The following is a 23,557-nucleotide window of genomic DNA, read 5'->3' on the forward strand; positions in this document are numbered from 1 at the left end:
TGAAACTTTATTGCCCAGACAAATCCCCTGCCCCCCATAGCCAGCCAGGCCCTGCCCTGTGGCCGGGTGGGAGCGGCCCCCTAGAGGGAGGATGCCCCGCCCCCGCCGGACAGGACTACATTTCCCAGGATGCACCGCCCCTCATGTGCCCTGCGGGCAGCAGCTTCCCTTTTTCCCTCGCCCCGAGCAGCTGCGAGCCCGGGTGCGCCCAGCACCATGGCCTCGGGGCTGCGCTACCCGGGCCGGGTGGCCATTGTCACCGGGGGCAGCCGCGGCATCGGCGCGGCCATCGTGAAGGAGTTTGGTGCGGGGGGACCTGCAGGGGGGCTGGGGGCATTGCGGGGGGGGGGGCGCTTCTGGGGCCAGGGGCTTGCGGGGGGGGGCGCTTCTGGGGCAAGGGGCTTGCGGGGGGGGGCTGCAGCGGGGTGAGGAAGCTTGGGGAAGGGGGGGCAGTAGGGGGGCGGAGGCGGCCGTGGGGGAGCAGAGCCCTGCGGAGGGGATCAGGGGAGATTTGTGGGGGGCTGGGACATTGCAAGAGGGTGGATGTGGGGCTCCTGGGGGGCTGGGAGTGGGGGGCAGACTCCAAGGTTGGGCTGCGTCTGGCATCTTCGTGGACTTTGTCTGTCTGTCCCGTGTCCATCTATTCGGCCGGTCGCTGACCCTGGGAGATGGGGGGAGGGGCCATGGGTGAAGAACGCGGCAGCGAACCCCCTGCAGCCCCCAAACTCCGCTGCTAACGGGGAGACTGGACTTATTGGGGGGGTCTTCCCCTTCCTTCCCCTCCTCCCTCCCCCTCCCCCTCCCCCTCCATCCCCTTGTTCAGTGGAGACGTGGGGGGGACGAGTTGAGATTAATGTATCTTGAGATGTGTGGGGCTGGCCAGCAGGGGTCAGCAGAGCTGCATCGTCTCCCACGGGCACTGCTGTGAGGAAGCTCGCAGCACCACGCGGGACGTTCCCATCTAGGGCCACTGCTGGGAGGAAGTTCAAATTCCTGGGTGAAGGGGGGCGTGTCCCTGTCTGGGGGCACTGCTGGGGGGAAGCTCGCAGCACCAGGGGGAAGTTCCAGTCTAGGGGCACTGTTGGGGGGGAAGTTCACATTCCTGGGTGAAGGGGGGCGTGTCCCTGTCTGGGGGCACTGCTGGGGGGAAGCTCGCAGCACCAGGGGGAAGTTCCCATCTAGGGGCACTGCTGGGGGGAAGTTCACATTCCTGGGTGAAGGGGGGCGTGTCCCTGTCTGGGGGCACTGCTGGGGGGAAGCTCGCAGCACCAGGGGGAAGTTCCCGTCTAGGGGCACTGTTGGGGGGAAGTTCACATTCCTGGGTGAAGGGGGGGCGTGTCCCTGTCTGGGGGCACTGCTGGGGGGAAGCTCGCAGCACCAGGGGGAAGTTCCCGTCTAGGGGCACTGCTGGGGGGAAGTTCACGTTGCTCTGTGTGTGTCCCGGTCTGGGGGCACTGCTATGGGGAAGCTCGCAGCACCAGGGGGAAGTTCCTGTCTAGGGGCACTGCTATGGGGAAGCTCGCAGCGCTTGGGGATTTACTGGTGCTGGTGTTTTTACTGCTAACTTGATTCTCTCATCTCCCTCCCCCATGTGCTTCTCCATCCCCTGTTGCACCCCGCTTTGTCCCCTCCCCCCCAGTTCGGCAGGGAGCCAATGTGGTCTTCTGTGCCCCCCAAGCTGAAGGTGAGAGATTGCTCCCTGTGTTTCTGGGGGTGAGGGACGTAAAATCCCGTTTAATTGGTTAACCATTCACATCCCTACTGGGACCCCTGTGGCCGAAGTTGGCAGCCTGGGGGGGTGGGGGGGAGGGACTAGTCTCCTTGTGCTGATGGGGGAGGGGGAGAATAGTTCTCTCTCGGCTCCCGAAATCCGTCCTCCTGCCAGAACCGGTTCCCCCCCCTTTCCTGGATAGTCTCCCCACCCCATGTTTGGTGTCTGTGCTCCATAGCCCCCTTTCCCTTGCAGAGGCCATGGGGCGGGCCCTGGAGCAGGAGCTGCAGGAAGCGGGGGGCCCTGGAGAGCCCCATTTCCAGCCCTGTGATGTCACCAGCGAAGAGGAGATCCAGGTGGGTGGGGGAAGTGGTACGGGGGGGGGGGTCTGCTCCAGGGTGGGGGAGGGGCAGATGCAGCAAGTGTATATTACTCTCTGTGCTTTCTGTGGGGGGATGGGCAATACTGGGGGGGGGGGAACCTCAGCTTGGGGCCCAGTGGGTCAAATTCCCCCCACCTGTGTCCTGCTCTGGACCCCCAATTCCTTCTTCCCCATCCCCACACCCATCTCCCTGCTCCCCCCACCTCCATCTCTGCCCCCACCTTGCCCGATTCCCCCACATCCTCCCTCCCCTCCCACACCCAGCCTCTTGCTCCCCTTGCCCCCCGCAACCCCCCACCCGTTCTCCTGCCCCCCAGGCGCTGATCGCGGTGACCTTGAAGCGCTACGGCCGTATCGACTGCCTGGTGAACAACGCCGGCCGCCGTGAGTGGCCCCCCCCATTGGGGGACAGGAGGGGGGGCCCCTGGGGCAGCCCGGGAGTGTGGGGGGAACCCCTGAGCTGGGGGGCTCAAGGGCCATAAAGGGGTGTCATGGGGGGCCCCGCGGACTTGACGGAAGGGGAAATGGGGATCCCAAGTCTGAGTCGGGAGGGGAGGGGGTTTGGGGCCGGAGTCCCACTTTTCACCCCCCACCCGCAGATCCTCCTGAGGAGCAAATTGACGACGTCACCGCCCAGCATTTCCGGGCCCTTCTCGACCTCAACCTGGTCGGCTACTTCCTGATGGCAAAGGTGAGAGTTGCCCCCACCCTGGGAGGGGCTCCCAGAAACCCAGGCCCCTTGCCCCACCCCAGAGCCAGCTGCATCCCAGGGCTAGGGAGGGGCTCCTGTATAGCGAGGCCCCGTGCTCCACCCCAGAGCTGGGGGGGGGGTTCCTGTAATCCCAGCCCCCAGCTCCCACCCCAGAACCAGCTGCATCCCAGGGCTAGGGAGGGGCTCCTGTATACCGAGGCCCCGTGCTCCACCCCAGAGCCGGGGGGGGGGGGGTTCCTGTAATCCCAGCTCCCACCCCAGAGCCAGCTGCATCCCAGGGCCCGGGAGGGGTTCTAATGTGCCCGTCCCCAGTGCCGTGCCCCAGAAGCAGCTGCCTCTCCCCCACCTGTCTCTCACGTCTCTGGTGCAGTCCGCCCTGCCCTCTCTACGGGAGACCCGAGGCAACATCATCAACATCTCCAGTCTCGTGGGCATCATCGGACAGAGGCAGGCGGTTCCCTACGTCGCCACCAAGGTACGGGTAGACTCAGGGGAGTCCTGGCCCCTGCCCCCCTTGCTCTAACCACTAGCCCCCACTCCCCTCCCGGAGGAGGAGGAGAACCCAGCTGTCCTGTGCCTGTAGCTATTGCTGAGCAGACCGTTTGGTGGGGAGGGGGGGGTCACTCAGCACAGACCCATCCCCCCACCTGGGATCTGGTGTTTCGCAGGGGGGAGCGGGAGGGGCGGAGTCCCTGACAGCCCCTCGATCTGGAGTCTGTCCCCAGGGCGCGGTGACAGCAATGACGAAGGCCATGGCGGTGGACGAGAGCAGATATGGGGTGCGAGTTAACAGGTATCTTGGAACCTCCCCGGGGCGTCCTGCCACGGGAGAGCTCGCAGCATCCGGGATCGTCAGCGGTCGGGGGCACTGTCACGGGGAAGTTCACAGCGCCAGTGGGTGTTCCCACCTTAGGGCGTTGCCGTGGGGAAGCTCGCAGCATCTGGGATTGTCACCGCCTCGGGCACTGTTGCAGGGAAGCTCGCAGCATGGCCACCGGTTGGGGGCACTGCTGCGGTGAAGCTCGCAGCGCTGGAGAGACTTACCTGCCTGGGGGAGCACTGTCGCAGGGCAGCTTGGAGGTGTCCTTCACTCAGGGCACTGCTGCAGGGAAGTTTGCAGCCCCCAGGGGTGATCCTGGTCGGAAGGCACTGTTGTGGGGAAGTGCACAGCGCTAGCCTTGTGATGAGGCAGGGGGTGAGCATTTGAGAGCACATGTGGTGCTACATTGTCTTCCCCCTTCCCCCCCCTCCCACTCCAGCATCTCTCCTGGGAACATCTGGACCCCCATGTGGGCGGAAGCAGCTGGACAGACTGCCAATCCCAAGGCCACGATCCAGGCTGGGAAGGATGCCCAGGCAAGCGGATGATATGGGGGCTGGGGGGAGAAAGTGGGGGATGGGGGGGTGCCATAACCCAGGTGGGGGGCAGCTGGCGGGGGAGGGGGCAGGAAACTGGAGGGCAGGAGGGGGAGCCCAGTGCGGGAAGGGGCGGGGTGGAGGCCTGGAGGGTGGACGAGGGGGACCAGGGTCGAGAGGGGCTAGGGGAGGGCAGAGGAGGGAGCAGTGACTGACAATCTCCCCCCCCCCCCCCCTGCACAGTTGCTGGGCCGGATGGGCACCGCCGAGGAGTGTGCCCTGGCCGCGATCTACCTGGCCGCCGAGGGCACCTTCTGCACCGGGATCGACCTCCTGTTGAGCGGGGGGGCTGAGCTGGCCTATGGGCCCAAGAGCTGGCTGGGTGCCAGCTAGGGGGCAGAGGGGAGGCGGAGCAGGGGGGGTAGGACTCCCAGGTTCTCTCCCCTGGTTCTGGCTCTCAGTTTACCCCCCCCCCCCGGACGGGTTTGAATGATTAGGGTTCAAAATGCTGAGCATAAACCCAGTAAGCCAGTCCCTCCTCCCCTCCCCTCCCGAACCTGGGGAGAGTCCTGGCTCCACGCTAACCACTAGCCACCGCTCCCCTCTCAGAGGTCCAGGCTGTGCCTGCATAGGTTGCCTTTCTAGTGGGCAAGGAGGGAGCACTCACTCTCCAAGGGGGGCCCGGCTAGTGACAGGAGACCCCAATCTCCACTGGAGGGGGGTGTGGGCAGCGACCGTAACCCCCATCTCTGTCCGGGCCCCGGGGCAGTGAGGGGAGACCCCCCCCGGTCTCATGTGGCTAATACAGATGCTTTGCCAGCTGATATTGTGTCCGTTGACTTTTATTTGGGGGCGGGGGTGTCTCTGCCGCAGCCCCATCACCTTGCGCCGCTGGAGGAGCCGCCCACGCTGGGCTCTAGTGAGCGGTGGCCCGACATCTGGCTGCTTCCACTGTTGCGGTTCTTGGCCCAGTCCACTGGCCATGGCCTCACTCGTTGCGGGAGCCCTGCAATCTCACCAGTAGCTGCATCCGTGGGCTTGCGTTGGGTGTGCGTGCAGGGCGGAATCCAAGAGTTTGAAAGGAGCTGGCCGAGGCACGCCAGGGCCCTTTAACCTTGATTATCAATGCGCTGCGGAGTACGAGGGCAGGGCCTCCAAGCCTTTTAAGCATGAGATCGCTATTTTGGATTTAAGTGCGATTTGGGATCCACCTCAAACCCAAAATCCCTGGCCCCACCTCCTTCCCTCCCCTTTTTCCGAGGCCCTGCCCCTGCTCACCCCATCCTCCCTCACTATCAGGCAGGGGGCTGGGGTTCAGGGGACAGGGGTTCGGACACTGATCTTGTGCTAAAGGCTTTGGAGTGTGGGAGGGGTTCTGAGCTGAGCCTGGGGCAGGGAGTTGAGGTGCAGGAGGGGGTGCAGGCCCTGGGAGGGAGTTTGGGTGCTGGGGGTGAAGGGTAAGAAGAAAGGTTTCGACAGGCATGTTAACAAGAAGAAGGTGATCAGAGAGGGTGTGCGTCCCCTACTGGATGAGGGAGGTAACTCAGTGACAGATGATGTGGGAACAGCTGAAGTACTCAATGCTTTCTTTGCCTCTGTCTTCCCAGACAAGGTCAGCTCCCAGACTGCTGCACTAGGCAGTGAGGAGGTGGGCAGCCCTCGGTGGAGAAAGAACAATTCTTTAGAAAAGCTGGACATACACAAATCTGTGGGTCGAGATTTAGTGCATCCGAGGGTACCGAGGGAGTGGGCAGATGTTATTGCGGAGCCTTTGGCCACTATCTTTGAAGACTCGTGGAGATCGGGAGAGGTCCTGGATGATTGGAAAAAGGCAAATATAGCACCCATCTTTAAAAAAGGGAAGTCAGCCTCAGACCCGTCAGCCGTACCCCCGGAAAAATCCTGGAGGGGATCCTCAAGGAATCGATTTTGCAGCCCTCGGAAGAGGGGAAAGTGATCGGGAATAGCCAACATGGATTCACGAAGGGCAAGTCCTGTCTGACCAATCTGATGAGCTTCTATGACTGGCTGTGTGGAAATGGGGAAGTCAGTGGCTGTGATATACCTTGATTTTAGCAAAGCTTTCGATACGGTCTCCCACAATATTCTTGCCAGCAAGTTAAGGAAATATGGATTGGATCAGTGGATAGAAAGCTGGCTACATTGTCGGGCCCAGCGGGTAGTGATCAATGGCTCGATGTCAGGATGGCGGTCGGTTTCTAGCGGAGTGCCCCAAGATTCGGTTCTAGGGCCAGTTTTGTTCAACATCTTTATGAGTGACCTGGCTGAGGGGATGGATTGCACCCTCAGCAGGTTTGTGGATGACACTAAGCTAGGGGGAGAGGTAGATACGTTGGAGGGCAGGGATAGGATCCAGAGTGACCTAGACACGTTGGAGGATTGGGCCAAGAGAAATTGGATGAGATTCAACAAAGATAAAAGCAGAGTCCTGCCCTTGGGACGGAAGAATCCCAAGCGTTGTTCCAGGCTGGGGACTGACTGGCTAAGCAGCCGTTCAGCAGAAAAGGCCCTGGGGCTTACAGTGGATGAGAAGCTGGATATGAGTCAGCAGTGTGTCCTTGTAGCCAAGAAGGCTAATGGCATATTAGGTTGCATTAAGAGGAGCATTGCCAGCAGATCCAGAGATGTGTTTATTCCCCTTTATTTGGCACTGGCGAGGCCACATGTGGAGTGTTGTGTCCAGTTCTGGGCCCCCTGCTACAAAAGGATGTGGACACAGTGGAGAGGTCCAGCGGGGGGCAACCATAATGATGAGGGGGCTGGAGCACATGACCTGTGAGGAGCGGCTGAGGGATTTGGGCTTTAGTCTGCAGAAGAGAAGAGTGCGGGGGGGAGGAGGGAGGGGGGTTCGATAGCAGCCTTCAACTTCTAAAGAGGTTCCAAAGAGGCTGGAGAGGTGGGACGCGCTGGGACGGGTTCCCTAGGGAGGGGTGGAATCTCCATCCCTAGAGGTGTTTAAGTCTCGGCTTGACCAAGCCCTGGCTGGGCTGATTGAGTTGGGTTGGTCCTGCTTTGGGGGGGGGGGGGGGGGGGGGGCTGGACTTGATGACTCCTGAGGTGTCTTCCAAGCCTGGGACTCTATGATTCTAGGGCAGTGGTGTGGGATGCAGGAGGGGTTCAGGACTGGGGCGGGGTTTGGAATGCTGTCTCCAGCTGGGCTCCATTTACCCCAGGTGGCTTGGGCCCTGCCCTGACCCTGCACCACTCCCAAAAGCAGCCGGCAAACTCTCTCCATTGCTGTCCTCCCCCAGCTCTGTGGAGTGCAAGCTGACGTTGGGCCAGGCTCTTGCAAAGGGGCGCTCACCCCCTGACCTTGGGTCAGATAACAGTGGATCCAGGCCTCAATGAAGAAAGACATGATGTCCGTAAAGCTGTGCAATGCGACTCTATGGACAGTAGAGCCCGTTACCCTAACTTGGCCTTTTTTTGGGATGCTACGTTTGGGCGATGCAGGGGCCAGCTTTGATGCGCCAGCCCCCTGCCCAGTGGTTCTCGGCCCTGGAGGGATTTTGAGCTCCTGCTGCCGCCCGTGTTAAAGGGACGAAAAGCTGGCTGAACGACGGGTCTCACCACGGGCCTGTCAATGGGGAAGCCTCGTGGCGCGGGGTGAACTGGACAGCTGGCCGCTGATGCTAGACAAACAGGAACTGTTCCAGGGTCATTCGCTGGCCGGTGCCAGCCCAGGCTCAGCCTAGACCATGCGTGGGCCTTTCTGGCCTTGGGATCTCTAAAGAGCCCCGCAGGCTCCACCCCAGAGGTGGCTGCATGTCTGGGCTGGGAGAGTGAGGGCAGGAGAACCAGCTCTGCCCTCGCAGAGGAGGAGGCAGCGAGCTGCTCACTAAATCTATTACAGGCTCTATTCTCTCCAGGCCTGTTTCCCTGGGCTCCTGAGGGCCGGGGGAGGGGTTCATTAGCACAGTCCCGGGGCTAATTGGGTGGCTAATTGTGCCAGCAGACACGCAGCAGGGCAGGTGCTGTGAGCAGCTGATCCCAGCCTAGTGGCCCTGTGTTTGGGGGGGTCTGGACTGCAGATGTGGGGCGGGGGGAGGGGAAACCTCAGGAAGTCTGAGCTGCTAACTGCTAGATCCCCCCCCTCTGCCTGGGGTATCGTGGGGTCCCCCCCGTACCAGGAACCGGGAGAATCAGCCGACAGCGGGGTGAGGGGGCGGGGCCAGCTACACCCTGGAGGCGGGAGCTGCCCAGCCATTGGCTACATGGGGGGGTGTGGGAGGAGGGAGCGGTTCTGATTGGACGCCCCCCCCCAAGAACTTTTGCGGTGGGGGTAGGCTTTGAAAAAATCCAGGGGGGGGCTGTGGCCCCCCATCTTTCTCCCTCCCCCTCTCCTGCTTCCATCTGCTCCCGCCCCACCCCCTGCTGCCCCCAACCCAGCTCTCCCGGTGGGGGGCGAGGCGGAGCCAGGAATAGAGGAGGGGGGGCGAGGCGGAGCCTTGCACGCGCCGCCGCGGCCCGGCCCGGCTCGGCCCCATTAGGCGGCGGCACCGGCCATGGCAGCGGTGGGGGTTCGGGCCCGGATCGGGGCCCGCGGGAGGGTGAGTCCGCTCCCTCCCCCCCGCAGTCCCGACGCGCCCCCCCCCTCTCTTCTTGAACTTGTTCCTGTCCCGTTTCCGCCTCCCAAGGGCGCACCTGGGCGGGGGGGGAAGGGGGGCACGAGGGGGCTGCAAGGGGCTGATCCAGTCCCCCCGCACCCGGGTGGGGGCAGGGGCGTGACCCGGGTTACCCCGTGTCCCTGTCCCGGGCTATTAGCGCCCGGGAGGCTGCGGGACCTGGCGGGAGGCGCAGGACAAAGGCGGGTTTGGTTCCTGGCTGGGCCACGGGAAAGCCCCTGCCTCAGTTTCCCCTTCTGAACAATGGAAGCGGAGGTACGGCCTTGGCCCAGCGCTTTGAGCTCTCCGTACAAAGTGGGAACACGGGGCAGGGTTGGGCGGGCAGGAGCTGCGGGGCGGGAGGGAAGGGCACCAGCAGGCCTGGGGGGGCGGGGCAGGAGTGAGGGGCACTAGCAGGGCTGGGGGGGGGGCAAGGTAGGGGGGGTGAGGGGCACCAGCGGGGGGGGGGTAGGGCTGGGCTGGGCTGGGCTGACGGGGCTGCAGGGCGGGAGTGAGGGGCGCCAGCTGGACTGGGCTGGCAGAGGCTGGGCTAGCAGGGGGTGTAGGTGGGGAGTGAGGGGCACCAGCAGGGCTGGGGGGGCGGGGCAGGAGTGAGGGGCACTAGCAGGGCTGGGGGAGGCAAGGCAGGGGGGTGAGGGGCACCAGTAGGGCTGGGCTGGGCTAGGCTGACGGGGGTGCAGGTCGGGAGTGAGGGGCACCAGCTGGACTGAGCTGGCAGAGGCTGGGCTGGCAGGGGGTGTAGGTGGGGAGTGAGGGGCACCAGCAGGGCTGGGGGGGCAGGGCAGGGGGGCCGTGGGGCAGGAGTGAGGGCACCGGCAGGGCTGGGGGGGCAGGGCAGGGGGGCCGTGGGGCAGGAGTGAGGGCACCGGCAGGGCAGGGGGCTGGGGGGCAGGAGTAAGGGGCACCGGCAGGGCAGGGGGGCTGTGGGGCAGGAGTGAGGGCACCAGCAGGGCTGGGGGGGCAGGGCAGGGGGGCCGTGGGGCAGGAGTGAGGGCACCGGCAGGGCTGGGGGGGAAGGGCAGGGGGGCCGTGGGGCAGGAGTGAGGGCACCAGCAGGGCAGGGGGGCTGGGGGGCAGGAGTGAGGGGCACCGGCAGGGCAGAGGGGCTGTGGGGCAGGAGTGAGGGCACCAGCAGGGCAGGGGGGCCGGGGGGCAGGAGTGAGGGGCACCGGCAGGGCAGGGGGGCCGGGGGGCAGGAGTGAGGGGCACCGGCAGGGCAGGGGGGCCGGGGGGCAGGAGTGAGGGCACCAGCAGGGCTGGGGGGGCAGGGCAGGGGGGCCGTGGGGCAGGAGTGAGGGCACCGGCAGGGCAGGGGGGCTGGGGGGCAGGAGTGAGAGGCACCGGCAGGGCAGGGGGGCTGTGGGGCAGGAGTGAGGGCACCAGCAGGGCTGGGGGGGCAGGGCTGGGCTGACGGGGGTGCAGGTCAGGAGTGAGGGGCACCGGTGGCTATTAATGATTTGTTGTATTAGCCCCTGGGAGCTGGGCTGCCCCTGTGTTAGGGTCATTAAATATCAGTTAATTGACTAGTCGATAAACCTCATGAATTCTTACCGGTTACTCGATTATTTTATAGTCCCCGGGGCAGGGGGGAGCCAGTGCGCTCTGGCCCCGCCCCCTAGGAGCCCCCCACCTCTCCGTGCTGCTGCTGTATCAGAGGCAGCAGGGCGGGGGGCCAGACGAGGGGAGCCCGTTTAAAACCCAGCTCGCCTCGCAGACCCGCTGCCTGTCGCCCCGATAGAGGCAGCAGCGCGGGGTGGCAGCAGCCGCTGTTGGGGGGGGGGGCTGAGTTTCCGGACCCGGTGTGAGCCGGGCTGCCGGCCCGCCTGCTGGAAACTTTACTGGCAAGGTGGGGGGGCGGGTGGGAGTCTGGAGCCTTCACCGAGCTGCTTCTGCTTGTGGGTTACTCGGGTCTCGACTGCGCTGTCGCATCCCTACCCCGTGGGGGGGGAGGGGCAGCCCTAGAGCAGCTGGGCCTTGTGCCGGGGTGGGCGGCGGGAGGCTCCGGCCTTTCTCCCGGAGCTGGGTGGGGGATGGTGATTTCCGTGCACCCGGGATCCCCAGCGGATGCCCTCGCCCCGTGTGCTGAGCTCCGTATGGCGGGGGGGGGGGGGCAGGACGGTGGCTCCCTGGCGGGGGACAGGCAAAGCCACGTGCTCAGGCTCCAGGGCATGTCAGGTGGAGGAAGGTCAGGAGGGAGCCAGGTGCCTGGAAACAGGTGGTCCCTGAAAGGGCCACTAGGGGGCGCCGCTCAACCTCTCTGGCTGGCGGCTGGGCTGGATCAGGGGTGTGTGGGGGGGGTCCCCTTAGCTCCACTCCTGCCCCCAGCCCCTCCTAGTGCTACTGGTGCCCCTCCCTCCTGCCCTACAGCCCCTGCCAGCCCAGCCCTGGGCTCCCCCAGCCCTGCCAGTGCCCCTCCCTCCTGCCCCACAGCCCCTGCCAGCCCAACCCTGGGCTCCCCCAGCCCTGCCAGTGCCCCTCCCTCCTGCCCCACAGCCCCTGCCAGCCCAGCCCTGGGCTCCCCCAGCCCTGCCGGTGCCCCCCACTCCCGACCCACAGCCCCTGCCATCCCAACCCTGGGCTCCCCCAGCCCTGCCAGTGCCCCCCACTCCTGACCCACAGCCCCTGCCAGCCCAGCCCTGGGTGCCCCTCGCTCCTGACCTAGGCGCCTCCGAGCTGTGCTGTCCAGGCTGCCCGGCGGAGAGGCGCTGGGGGCTGGCGGGACCCACATGCCCCTGGCTTGGCCCCGCTTTGGGGCCTGTCAGCACCTGGAACCAGACAGGTGCCACTGGCATCAACCTGGGTGGACATGGAATGACCCCCCCCAAGAGCATGATGGGAAATGGGGTGAAGGGTGGCACCTTGTGCCTGGTGGGCAGGCTGCAGGGGATGGGGAGGTGAGGCAGGGCGGGGGGGGGGGGGCAGTGCCCCATGGTGCAAGGCAGGGGGCGGGTTTGGGGGGGCGCCCAGCTGGAGACAGGGTCCGTGTCTTGTTTAGGGGACCCCGGGCCCTTTGGACCAGCCCATGGGGGGCAGTTCTTAGTGAGGGGAGAGAATTTACAAGAGTCCAATAAACGTTGTGATGAGAATTGGGGGCTGGGTGTGAACCAGGAATCGGGGAGGGTTTAGCAGGTACCCAGAGGCTGCTGGTTTGGGGGCGGCTTGAACCCAAGAACGTGGCGGGGGGGGGGATTTACCGTGGACCCGCACAGCGGAGGTTTGTAGAGCAGGCTCCGGGCCAATGAATTGGTTTTTTTTACAATGTATCAAGATATTGGAGATTGGGGGGGGGCTGATTTTGAACCCAGGAATTGGGGGGATTTACCAGGGACCCAGAGGCTGGAGGTTCAGAGGGGGGGCTGGCTGTGAACTTGGTCATTTGGGGCAATTTAGCATGTACCCCAACATTAGAGGTTGGGGGGAAGTTGCCATTAACCCAGGAATTGGGGACATTTACCATGTAGCCAGACTAGGAGAGTTTGGGTGGCTGGCTGTGAGCCCAGGGACTGGGGGTGATTTACCAGGGACCCAGAGGCTGGAGGTTTGGGGGTGGTGGCTGTGAGCCCAGGGATTGGGGGTGACTTACCAGGGACCCAGAGGCTGGAGGTTTGGGGGGGCTGGCTGTGAGCCCAGGGACTGGGGGTGATTTACCAGGGACCCAGAGGCTGGAGGTTTTGGGGGGCTGGCTGTGAGCCCAGGGACTGGGGGTGATTTACCAGGGACCCAGAGGCTGGAGGTTTTGGGGGGCTGGCTGTGAGCCCAGGGACTGGGGGTGATTTACCAGGGACCCAGAGGCTGGAGGTTTGGGGGGGCTGGCTGTGAGCCCAGGGACTGGGGGTGATTTACCAGGGACCCAAAGGCTGGAGGTTTGGGGGGGCTGGCTGTGAGCCCAGGGACTGGGGGTGATTTACCAGGGACGCAGAGGCTGGAGGTTTTGGGGGGCTGGCTGTGAGCCCAGGGACTGGGGGTGATTTACCAGGGACCCAAAGGCTGGAGGTTTGGGGGGGCTGGCTGTGAGCCCAGGGATTGGGGGTGACTTACCAGGGACGCAGAGGCTGGAGGTTTGGGGGGGCTGGCTGTGAGCCCAGGGACTGGGGGTGATTTACCAGGGACCCAGAGGCTGGAGGTTTGGGGGTGGTGGCTGTGAGCCCAGGGATTGGGGGTGACTTACCAGGGACCCAGAGGCTGGAGGTTTTGGGGGGCTGGCTGTGAGCCCAGGGACTGGGGGTGGTTTACCAGGGACGCAGAGGCTGGAGGTTTTGGGGGGCTGGCTGTGAGCCCAGGGACTGGGGGTGATTTACCAGGGACCCAAAGGCTGGAGGTTTGGGGGGGCTGGCTGTGAGCCCAGGGACTGGGGGTGATTTACCAGGGACCCAGAGGCTGGAGGTTTTGGGGGACTGGCTGTGAGCCCAGGGACTGGGGGTGATTTACCAGGGACCCAGAGGCTGGAGGTTTGGGGGTGGTGGCTGTGAGCCCAGGGATTGGGGGGTGGGATTTACCGTGTCCCCAGATGCTGTGGTTTCGGGGGGCTGGCTGGAAACCCAAGAGTCCAGCACAGGGTGGAATCTGCCCTGAACCTGGGGGCGAGTCTGGGGGGGCTGGCTGCAAACCCAGGCGTCGCAGGCTGCGGGGGGAGAAACTCACCGAGGATCCAGGTTGCGGCGTCCCTGCGGCGTGAGCCCCGGCTCCGAGTGGCAGCCAGCGCAGCCGGGCGGGGAGCGAAGTCCAGCCCGGAGGGAGGAGGGAGATGTGTGGGGGGGGCCGGCGAGCAGCCGATCCTGCTGACGGGGACAGGTTCCCACGCCTGGCGCTGCCTGCTGCATCCCCAATGAGGGGCCCTTTGTGAGGTGGCTGGCACGGTGCCCGCGGTGCCCACTTCCCTGTGGGGGGGGGGGAATAGCCGTTCCCTCGGGACCTTGTGGGGCGCCCCCGGCCTGTGGCCCTGGCCCCTCTCCCTGTAGGGAGCCGGGTTACACATTAACCCCCGTTTGCTCAGAAAGTGGGTCAGAGAGTGATGGGGGCAGGGCTGGTTCGGACTCCCAGGGCTGGCCTGGGGGGGGCAGCAGGGGGCGCTCTCCCTTGGCAGGCAGGGCTGGCCCCCTGCCTCTAGGGGGTGCTGAGCTATGGAGGGCAGGGGCCTGCACCCCTGTAAGTAGGGGTTCCCCTACGTGCCCCCCCCCCAGCCATTCGTCCCTCGGTCCCGTAGGTTCTGCCAGGTCTGTTCTCTGCCTCCCTGAACCACCTGCTGCCCGTTTGCCCCCGGAGACCCATCAGCACCGTCTTCAAGGTTAGTGCCAGCGCGGACGCCTGGGTTCAGTCCCTGGCTCTGGGAGGGGAGCGGGGGCTAGTGGTTAGAGCAGGGGGGCAGGGAATTGGACTCCTGGGTTCCCTTCTTGGCTTGGAGGTGGAGCGGGGGGGCTAGTGGTTAGAGCGGGGGGCGGGGAGCTAGGATTCCTGGGTTCTCTCCCTGGCTCGGAAGGAGGAGGGGGCTAGTGGTTAGAGCGGGGGCGGGGAGCTAGGATTCCTGGGTTCTCTCCCTGGCTCGGAAGGAGAGGGGGGGCTAGTGGTTAGAGCGGGGAGCAGGAAGCCAGGACGCCTGGGTTCTTTTCCAGGCCTCGGACCTGCAGGTGGAGCTGACCAAAGAGCCGAAGCCGAAGCCGGCGCTGGCCAACCTGCAGTTCGGGAAGCATTTCACGGACCACATGCTGACCGTGGAGTGGAGCCAGGAGCAGGGCTGGGGCCGGCCCCACATTAAACCCTTCCAGAACCTGAGCCTGCATCCTGCCTCCTCCAGCCTGCACTATGCCGTGGCGGTGAGTGGGCCGGGACCTGTTTCCTGCCCCCCGCTACTCCGGCAGTGTCCGCAAATCCTGAGGCCCCGCCCCGCCCCAGAGCTGGCCGCATCTCCACTCCGGGCCCCTATATACCCAGCGCCCCACCCCAGAGCCAGCCGCATCTCCGGGCTGGGCCCCCGGGTACCCATCCCCCACCCCAGAGCCAGCCGCATCTCTGCATTGGGTCCCCAGGTACCCAGTTCCCCCAAGAGGGGCCGCCTGGGGGGATCTCACCAGCTAGCTGCCCCTGGTGCCCCACACTGACGGTGCTGCCCCCCCCCCCAGCTCTTTGAGGGGATGAAGGCGTTCCGAGGCGAAGACCAGCGCATCCGCCTCTTCCGCCCGCTGCTGAACATGGAGCGCATGCACCGCACGGCCGCGCGGGCCTCCCTGCCGGTGAGTGGCCTGGCCCTGTTGCCCAGAAGGGGCCATTGTAGCCCCCTGCTTGGGGCAGCTTTGGGGCTGGGGGGGGGAGGCGGGCAGGTGCCTGGGTTCTACCCTGGCTTTGGGAGGGGAGTGGGGGCTAGCGGTTAGAGCTGGTGGGAGGTGCCGGGAGCCCGGACTCCTGGGTTCTCTCCCGGCCCTGGGGGCTGCCCCCTCTCCCCAGCGCTGCCCCCTCTCCCCAGCTCTTCGACCAGCAGCAGCTCCTGGAGTGCCTCCGCCGCCTCGTGGCCGTCGACCAGGACTGGGTGCCCCACTCCGACTGCGCCAGCCTCTACATCCGGCCCACCTTCATCAGCACTGAGGTGCGGAGCCAGGCCTGCCCCCGGCCGCATCCTGCCGACCCCCTGCCTGCACCTCCCCATCTGCCCCCTGTTGGTTGCTCTGCCCCCTGCCTACCCCCCCCCCCCCCCCCGATCTGTCTCCCTCTGATCTGTCTCCTGCCGGTACCTTGACCCCTTCCCCTGCACCCAGCTCTGGGCTCCCCCAGACCTTCTGCACGTGGGTGCTGGGACGGGGAGCAAATAGAGATACCGGTTCTCACACTTTGCTCCCCTCGGCAGCCGACCCTGGGGGTGTCCCGGGCCGGCCACGCCCTCCTCTACATCATCCTGTCACCGGTGGGGGCCTACTTTGCGACAGGCCCCATGGGCGCCGTGGGGCTGCTGGCTGATCCGCGTTACGTCCGCGCCTGGCCCGGGGGTGTTGGCGACTACAAGATGGCAGGGTAAGAGCTGCTGGCCACTAGGGGGCGCTCTCCTACCCCGGCTGTGTCTCATCTGCCTCCTGCCGGCCACTGGGGGGCGCTGCTCCTGTCCTAGCTGTGTCCCATCTGCCACCTGCCGGCCACTGGGGGGCGCTGCTCCTGTCCTAGCTGTGTCCCATCTGCCACCTGCCGGCCACTGGGGGGCGCTGCTCCTGCCTCGGCTGTGTCCCTCCTGCCGGCCACTGGGGGGCGCTGCTCCTGCCCCGGCTATATCCCATCTGCCTCCTGCCGGCCACTGGGGGGCGCTTCTCCTGCCCTGGCTGTGTCCCATCTGCCTCCTGTTGGCCACTGGGGGGCGCTGCTCCTGCCTCGGCTGTGTCCCCTCTGCCTCCTGCCGGCCACTGGGGGGCGCTGCTCCTGCCCCGGCTGTGTCCCCTCTGCCTCCTGCCGGCCACTGGCGGGCGCTGCTCTGCCCTGGCTGTGTCCCCTCTGTCTCCTGCCGGCCACTGGGGGGCACTGCTCCTGCCTCGGCTGTGTCCCTCCTGCCGGCCACTGGGGGGCGCTGCTCCTGCCTCGGCTATGTCCCATCTGCCTCCTGCCGGCCACTGGGGGGCGCTGCTCCCCACCATGGCTCCTGAGTGCTGCTGCCTGCCCCTGGGGGTGGTGCGCCGGCCGCGCCCGCTCTCAAGTGCCTCGCTGCGCCGGCAGGAACTACGCGCCGACCATCCTGGTGCAGGCGGAGGCGGTGCGGGCCGGGTGCCAGCAGGCCCTCTGGCTCTACGGCGACGACCACCAGCTCACCGAGGTCGGCACCATGAACATCTTCCTCTTCTGGAGCGACCCGCAGGGCGGTGAGCCCCCCCCCGGCCTGCCCCCGAGGTTCCCAGGGGCTCTGCCCCCCATCCCGGTGCAATCCCCCTAGGCTTGTCTCCCCCCCCCCACCAGCCCTGGGAAGGCGCCAGGCCTGCGAATCAAGCCCCTGAAAGGGCTCCCAGCTCTGGGTCCCGCTGGCCCTCGGCTGCCCGGAGCCCTTTCAGCTGCGTCTGTTCGGGGCTTGCGGCTGCCGGGCCCCAGGTGGGCAGCGGGGCCGGGAGCTGCCAGCCAATTCGGGGGAATTTTAAGCCTCCGCCCCAGACAGCTCTGGGAGGAGGCTCGCCCCCCCCGCCCCCTCCCCTCTGCTCCAGGTCCCTTCCGTTGGCCAGGAGTCGGGGGGCAGGGACCCCAGGCCGAGCATGGCTGCCGGCAGGGTAGCTCTCAGCTCCACCCCTTCTTCCCGAGGCCACGCCCCTTTGTCCCGAGGCCACGCCCCTTCCGGGTCCACCCGTGGCTGCTTCCGAAATTTGTGAAGCAGCCCCCCCCCTTCCAAACGTATTGCTCGCCCCTGCCCTAGACCCGGCCTCTGTGACCCACCCGGCCCCCCACACTCTGCCCGGGGGGCAGGTCCTCGTGTACCCATCTGCACCCCCTGGCCGTGGGAATTTCCCAAGTGCCCTGTTCCTATGTCCCACCCCTGCCTCTCGGGGTCCCTGGGCGCCCCTCCCCCTCCCCCTGCCTCTCGGGGTCCCTGGGCGCCCCTCCCCCTTCCCCTGCCTCTTGGGGTCCCTGGGCGCCCCTCCCCCTTCCCCTGCCTCTCAGGGGTCCCTGGGCGCCCCTCCCCCTCCCCCTGCCTCTCGGGGTCCCTGGGCGCCCCTCCCCCTCCCCCTGCCTCTCAGGGGTCCCTGGGCGCCCATCCCCCTCCCCCTGCCTCTCAGGGGTCCCTGGGTGCCCATCCCCCTCCTCCTGCTCCAGCGGGGTCCCTGAGCCCCTCACGCCCAGCCCCAGAGGGCTGTTTAGCTGCCCTGCGCCCCGTCCCAGGGGGTTCCCTGTGTCCCCGCCCGGCGCTGGCGTGAGGGCGCGTGTGACGGGATCTTTCCCTTCCAGACCTGGAGCTGGTGACGCCCCCGTTGAACGGGCTCATTCTGCCCGGGGTGACTCGGCAGAGTCTGCTGGACTTGGGGCGCAAGTGGGTGAGTGGGGGAGGGGTGGGGGTGTCTCTTCTCTCCCCCCCTTCCCCACTCCCGGGCTGTGAGGGACACGGCTCGGTCCCTGGCCCTGGGCCTGTGCCCACGACGTGGGGGCCTGCTTTCCTTCCCCATCTTACCCCTCCCACTTGGCACCAGGGGGCGCTGCCCCCCTCCTCCAGCCATGCTCCATCTTCCCCTGCCTGGCACCAGGGGGCGCTGCTCCCCCAGCCATGCTCCATCTTCCCCTGCCTGGTACCAGGGGGCGCTGCTCCACCAGCCGTGCTCCATCTCCACCCGCCTGGCACCAGGGGGCGCTGCTCCCCCAGCCGTGCTCCATCTCCCCCCGCCTGGCACCAGGGGACGCTGCTCGCCCAGCCGTGCTCCATCTCCCCCCGCCTGGCACCAGGGGACGCTGCCTCCCTCCCCCAGCCGTGCCCCATCTCCCCTGCCTGGCACCAGGGGACGCTGCTCCCCCAGCCGTGCTCCATCTTCCCCTGCCTGGCACCAGGGGGCGCTGCTCCCCCAGCCGTGCCCCATCTCCCCCCGCCTGGCACCAGGGGGCGCTGCTCCCCCAGCCGTGCTCCATCTCCCCCCGCCTGGCACCAGGGGGCGCTGCTCACCCAGCCATGCCCCATCTCCCTCCGCCTGGCACCAGGGGGCGCTGCCTCCCCCAGCCATGCCCCATCTCCCCCCGCCTGGCACCAGGGGGCGCTGCTCCCCCAGCCATGCCCCATCTCCCCCCGCCTGGCACCAGGGGGCGCTGCTCACCCAGCCGTGCCCCATCTTCCCCTGCCTGGCACCAGGGGGCGCTGCTCACCCAGCCGTGCCCCATCTCCCCCCGCTTGGCACCAGGGGGCGCTGCCTCCCCCAGCCGTGCCCCATCTCCCCCCGCCTGGCATCGGGGGGCGCTGCCTCCCCCAGCTGTGCCCCATCTTCCCCTGCCTGGCACTGGGGGGCGCCTTCCTCCCCCACCCCAAGGATCTCCTCCCCTGCAGGGTGAGTTCAAGGTCTCCGAGCGCTGCATCACCATGGCGGAGCTGCTCCGGGGGCTGCAGGAGAAGCGGGTCCGGGAGGTGTTTGGCTCCGGCACGGCCTGCGTCGTCTCCCCCGTGAGCCACGTCCTGTACCAGGGCCAGGTGGGACGCCGCGCTGTGGGCCTGCGGGCTGGGCTGGGGCTGGGTCTGCTGGGGGGTGGCAGGTCCCATGGGGGGACGGGGGAGGTGACGGGGCTGGGAGAAGCCGCAGGAGCAAGGGGGCCGGGTGGGGGGAGTCAGGTCCCATGGAGATCGTGGGGGGGGAAGGGCGTGGGCTGGGTGGAGTGGATGCCGTGGAACCTGGGGGGGCCAGAGGGACACGGGGGCTGGGCTCGTGGGAGGTTGGGGGGGCAGGTGGGGAAGGGGCTGGGGTGGGCGAGCGACATGGGGGGCCAGGCTGATGAGATCTCGTCTCCTTCCAGACCTATCCCATCCCCACCATGGAGAACGGCCCTGAACTGACCAAGCGATTCCTGAAGGAGCTGACAGACATTCAGGTACCTCCCGGGGGGGGGGGGGGGGGGGGGGGGGGGAGGGCAGGGTCCATAGGGCAGGGACTGGGAGGGGGTGGGGGTTTCCTCGGCGCCCATCCGGCCTCAGGGCGGGGGGCCAGGGGCTCAGCCTGGTTCCCAAGGGGCTGGCCCCACATAGAGCCCCCAGGCTGTGGAAGGGGGGGTCCGTGCCCGATTCTGACCCCCCCCCCCCGTCTGTCTGTCTGTCTTGCAGTACGGCCGCGTGCCCAGTGATTGGGTGCTGCCCGTCTGAGCCGGACCGGACCCCGCCCCCCGTGTGCCGGGGGGGGCTTTGGCTTCAGCACTCCCAAAAGCAACCGTCCCCTTCCCCCGCTCCCCTGTGGTCCCCAGCTCCCCAGGAGCAGAAGCAAACCCGGCCCTGCCCTGGGAGGACCCAGCAGCCCAAAGACTTTCGGCGGGGGAAGGGGGGTGTGTGGAATAGGACGCCCCCCCCCTTTCAAAGTGCAATATAGAGAGATAGAGACTCTTTCCCCCCCCCCCCCCCGCCCAGTGCCTGTGTCCCCTCCCCCTGGCCCCTTTCAGATTGGGACTAGGACAAGCCTCCCCCTCCCCCTTTTGCCCACAGAGCCAGCGCAAGGCCTGCTGGGTAATCCCGCCACTCTGGGCAGCTAGGAGCAATGCATTGTGGGAGACCAAATCGACCCGTTGCATTGATTTCTGGGTCTTCTATCCCATGATGCAATTCCTGTGCCTCTTCCCCCCACCCGCCCCCCACCGCCCCATTGGCCAGCAGCCGGGGGGTGCGTGAGAGGGGTGAGCTGAGACCAGCTGAGCGAGCGGGGGGCTCCCCTGGGCTTGGCCTGTGTCTCTGGGGCCAGGCGACCCCCCCCGTCCCCCCCTCCCCGCTGCCCGCGGGCGCCAGGTGCCGGGCGCTGCCCCGAAAAGCTTTTCTATTAAATGAAATGAACCAACCCGCCGGGTCCCGAGTCTGCGTCGGGGACGGGGTGAGCAGGTGACTGGAGGGATCCCCCAGCTGAGACCAGGGGCCCGTCGCCTGCACAGACGCCCCCCCCACCCCGCCCCCCACTGCACACAGGGCCCTGTCGGCCTGGCCGCTGCCCAGACGCACGGGGATCAAGTGGAGACCGAGATCGGGGGACTGGGCGCTGCCCAGACACATGGGGACCGAGGTGGGGCCCCGTCAGGCCAGACACTCGGGGAACGTGGGTCTTGTACCCTCTGGGGCAGGCCTGGCTGTCTCGGCGCGGGGCCGTTCCTCTCTCCCCCACAGTGGCTGAGCTGTGCTCCCCGCTTCTGATGGAGCCCCCCTACTTCCCATGGGGCATGCCCCCCCCCCCCCCCCACACTGCCATCGGGCCGGCCCCCTTCCCTCCTCCAACTTTTCTTTTCTTCTCCTTCCTTTCTTACTCCTGTTTGGCTCCCTCCCTCCTTCCGCTTGTTTGGCGGGTTTTCTCTTCCCGCCGTGGTGCCTCGGTTCCTTCTGCCTGGTGTGCGCGTGTCACGGTTTTCCTCTGCTGGCAGGGCGGTTCTAGACTCCCCTCCCTTCTCCGGTTCCTTCCAGCTTCTCACCCCTCTCTCTCTCTCGCGGGCTGTGTTCGTTCCCTCCGCTCGTTTCGGGAGTGGTTTCTCCTCCGTTTGCTTGGGGTCTGTCTTGTGCGTCGCAAACGCGCCCTCGTTTTTCCATGCGCCCTTCCCGCTTTTTCCTTCGTTCTCTCCTTCGTTCGCATTGTTCCCGATTTTCCCTTTGTGCTTTTTGCTCGTGTGTTTCTGTTTCTTCTCCTGTTCCCTCTGCGCCTCCCCCTCCCCCCATTACCTCACCTCTTTGGTCCTTGCTGGTCTGTGGCCAGGGTCAGCTGCCTTCCTTCCCCCCCGCACCTCCGCCCCATAGCACCAGCCCCACCGGGGGCAGGAGAGGGTGTAAATATTTAGATTGAAGCCACCTGGCGCGGGGGGAGGCTGGACCGAGGCATCCATCACCCCCAACCTGACACAGCCCCGGATGCGGGGGATCGGAAGCGCATCCTGGAACGTTTTTTGGGGGGGGGGAAGGGCGGATGCACCGCATGGATGGAGGGTGTCGTCATGGGGGGGGTTGCTGGGCACATGATGGCACATTCCTTTGGGATGAAGCAAAAAGTGCGTTGTCATTCCCAGAACTGGGGGGGGGGGGGGGGGAAGGGCCCTATGGATACAAGGGGGGGGGAGTGCTGGGGTCAGGTGCTCGGTGGCCAGCCCTGGAGATACAGGCTGGGATGGGGGACCTAGGGTTACTGGGGGGGCGGCCATGGGGTTATGGGTGAGGGGCTGGCCCTGGGATAGGTGGTTTGGGGGGGCTGGGGATGTTGGCTTGGGGGGCATCCCTGGGACTATAGGTGGGGTCCTGGGGAAGGGACTGGGGGTGCGGATTTGGGGGACGCTCTCGGGCCTTTGGGGGACAGGCAGGAGGGCCGGCTGCTGAGGCTCAGGCAGAAGTGAAGGCAAAGTTGCATCAGGCGCAGCGGCTCGGGCCGCTGGGGTCATGTTTGCCCTGGCACGGCACCCTCTGTATCAGGCAAAGTCCTAGCGAGGCCGAGTCCCCCCCCCTCCCATATACGCGCATGCGCCCGGCCTCGGCCATGAGCTCATGCCTGTGACTGAGTCAGCAGAAACCCACGCGGGCACCCCAGGGCCCAGTAGGGGCTGTAGGGCCAGGCTGGGCACCGCTGAGGCACTGGCAGCCAGTGTGGGGCCGGGTGCCAGGGCTGGCCACGGCACAGCTTGGACAGCAGGGTCCGGCATGGGGCTGTAGTGTCACAGCTGGGCACGGCGCGGCTGGGGCACCGGGATCCTGTAGTGCCAGGACTGGGCATGGCTGGGGCACCAGACCCTGGCATGAGGCTGTGATGCTGGGCAGGTGGGCCTGCCTGTGCCAGGCCTGGGACCCAGGCCTCAAGGGGCTGCATCCCTGTAACCCATCCTTTGCCCCACTGGGCACCCCCCCGCCTGGCCATGTGGCAAAGCCAAATATTGATATTTAGCTCTGTTTGCCTGGGAGCACCGGAGGGTGAACCTCGCATGCTGGGCAGAGAGAACCCAGGAGTCCCGGCTCCTGACCCCCTCCCCCCCCGCTTGTCCCCCAGAGCTGGGGAGAGAACTCAGGAGTCCTGGCTCCCGGCCCCGCCCCTGCTCTCATCCCCAGCCCCCGGGCCCTACAATAAACTAATCCCACGCGGACTCGGCACACGCGGCCGGATGTTTTGAAGCCTTTGGCAGCTGTTGTGAAGGGCTGAGTCCCTGTTCTCCCCCCCCCACACACACTGCCCAGCGCCCAGCCCCTCCAGCAGGGGGTGGCAAGGCCCAGTCCTGCCAGCAGGGGCCACCAGGGGCATGCAGGGCGCAGGGCCCGGCCGTGCCAGCAGAGGGCGACAGGGACACGCAGGGCGCAAGGCATGCCCCCCAGCAGGGGGAGCCAGGGACACACAGGGCCCCCCCAGCAGGGGTGGGCAGGGACATGCAGAGTGTATGGGCCAGCCCCGCCAGCAGGGGGCAGCAGGGACATGCAGGGCCCAGCCCCACCAGCAGGGGGCGCCAGGGCCACATGCACTGCCCTGACTGGCTTGTCCTGGGAGATCATTTTGGGGCCAAAAGTCCCAAGTGCCCAGGGATGGAACCATCGCAGCCACGCGCCCCAGCGCTGGGCACAGCCTGACGGAGCCTCCGGAGCTAAGGAGATCCACCCCCCCCCCCGCTCTAACCACTAGACTCTGCTCCCCTCCCAGAGTGGGGTGAACGGAGGTGCCTTAGCCCCAGAGACGTGTTCTCCGACCACTGACCCCCCCCCATGCCCCAGGGCCCCCAGAAACTCTGATCCCAGAGATGGGGTGAACCTTGAAATACATAGCGGGGCGGGGTGTCTGGATCCTGGCAGGACGCAAGTGGTGGAGAGTGTGGGGGGACATTGGAAGGGTAAGGGGGGCTAGGACTCCAGAGGGATGGGGGCAGGGTTCCTGGAGGGAGAATGGGATGAGGGAGCTGGGGAGTGTGGAGAGGAGGTTGGGGGACCCTGATGGAGGGCAGAATGGGGCGCTGAGGCCTCCAGAGGGAAGTTTGGGGGGCCCGGGAGTAGAACAGGGCCCTGGGGGCCCCAGAGGGGAGTTTGGGGGGTCTGGGAGTGGAACAGGGCCCAGGAGGGCCCCAGAGGGGAGTTTGGGGGGTCTGGGAGTGGAACAGTGCGCTGCGGGCTCCCGGAGTAGAGTTTGGGG

At 66.6% G+C, this 23,557-nt stretch overlaps 2 protein-coding genes and 1 long non-coding RNA gene across 7 annotated transcripts; 2 read left to right on the plus strand and 1 right to left on the minus strand.

Moving 5' to 3' along the window:
* The first annotated feature begins 26 nt into the window (after positions 1–26).
* On the plus strand, positions 27–4,985 carry HSD17B14 (hydroxysteroid 17-beta dehydrogenase 14). The gene is made up of 9 exons (XM_075917631.1): positions 27–304; positions 1,640–1,684; positions 1,967–2,067; positions 2,411–2,477; positions 2,693–2,784; positions 3,176–3,280; positions 3,531–3,598; positions 4,065–4,161; positions 4,405–4,985. The coding sequence occupies exons 1-9, from the start codon at positions 130–132 to the stop codon at positions 4,552–4,554; spliced, it is 900 nt and encodes a 299-aa protein (XP_075773746.1). The 5' UTR covers positions 27–129; the 3' UTR covers positions 4,555–4,985.
* On the minus strand, positions 381–12,473 carry LOC112544733 (uncharacterized). 4 transcript variants are annotated; one of them, XR_012899986.1, is made up of 5 exons: positions 12,456–12,473; positions 11,466–11,603; positions 5,044–5,321; positions 3,850–3,954; positions 383–661 (listed from the first exon to the last, which is right to left on the minus strand). It is a non-coding gene; the product is annotated as an uncharacterized LOC112544733 (long non-coding RNA). The 4 variants fall into 4 exon arrangements; XR_012899987.1 differs by lacking the exon at positions 12,456–12,473 and having other exon boundaries at positions 381–661; positions 3,850–3,982; positions 11,466–11,606; XR_012899985.1 differs by lacking the exon at positions 12,456–12,473 and having other exon boundaries at positions 382–661; positions 11,466–11,604.
* LOC142825624 (branched-chain-amino-acid aminotransferase, mitochondrial-like) lies at positions 7,218–20,266 on the plus strand. 2 transcript variants are annotated; one of them, XM_075917629.1, is made up of 11 exons: positions 7,218–8,732; positions 14,011–14,091; positions 14,417–14,617; positions 14,924–15,034; positions 15,265–15,384; positions 15,643–15,806; positions 16,494–16,636; positions 17,706–17,791; positions 18,784–18,924; positions 19,245–19,319; positions 19,549–20,266. In XM_075917629.1, exons 1-11 carry the CDS (start codon positions 8,688–8,690, stop codon positions 19,585–19,587), a joined length of 1,206 nt encoding a protein of 401 aa, XP_075773744.1. In that variant the 5' UTR covers positions 7,218–8,687; the 3' UTR covers positions 19,588–20,266. The 2 variants fall into 2 exon arrangements, with proteins under 2 accessions (XP_075773744.1, XP_075773745.1); XM_075917630.1 differs by lacking the exon at positions 7,218–8,732 and adding an exon at positions 8,851–9,062.
* Positions 20,267–23,557: the final 3,291 nt, after the last annotated feature.

This window comes from Pelodiscus sinensis, unplaced genomic scaffold, assembly GCF_049634645.1.
Source record: "Pelodiscus sinensis isolate JC-2024 unplaced genomic scaffold, ASM4963464v1 ctg125, whole genome shotgun sequence".
NCBI classification, from domain to species: Eukaryota; Metazoa; Chordata; order Testudines; family Trionychidae; genus Pelodiscus; species Pelodiscus sinensis.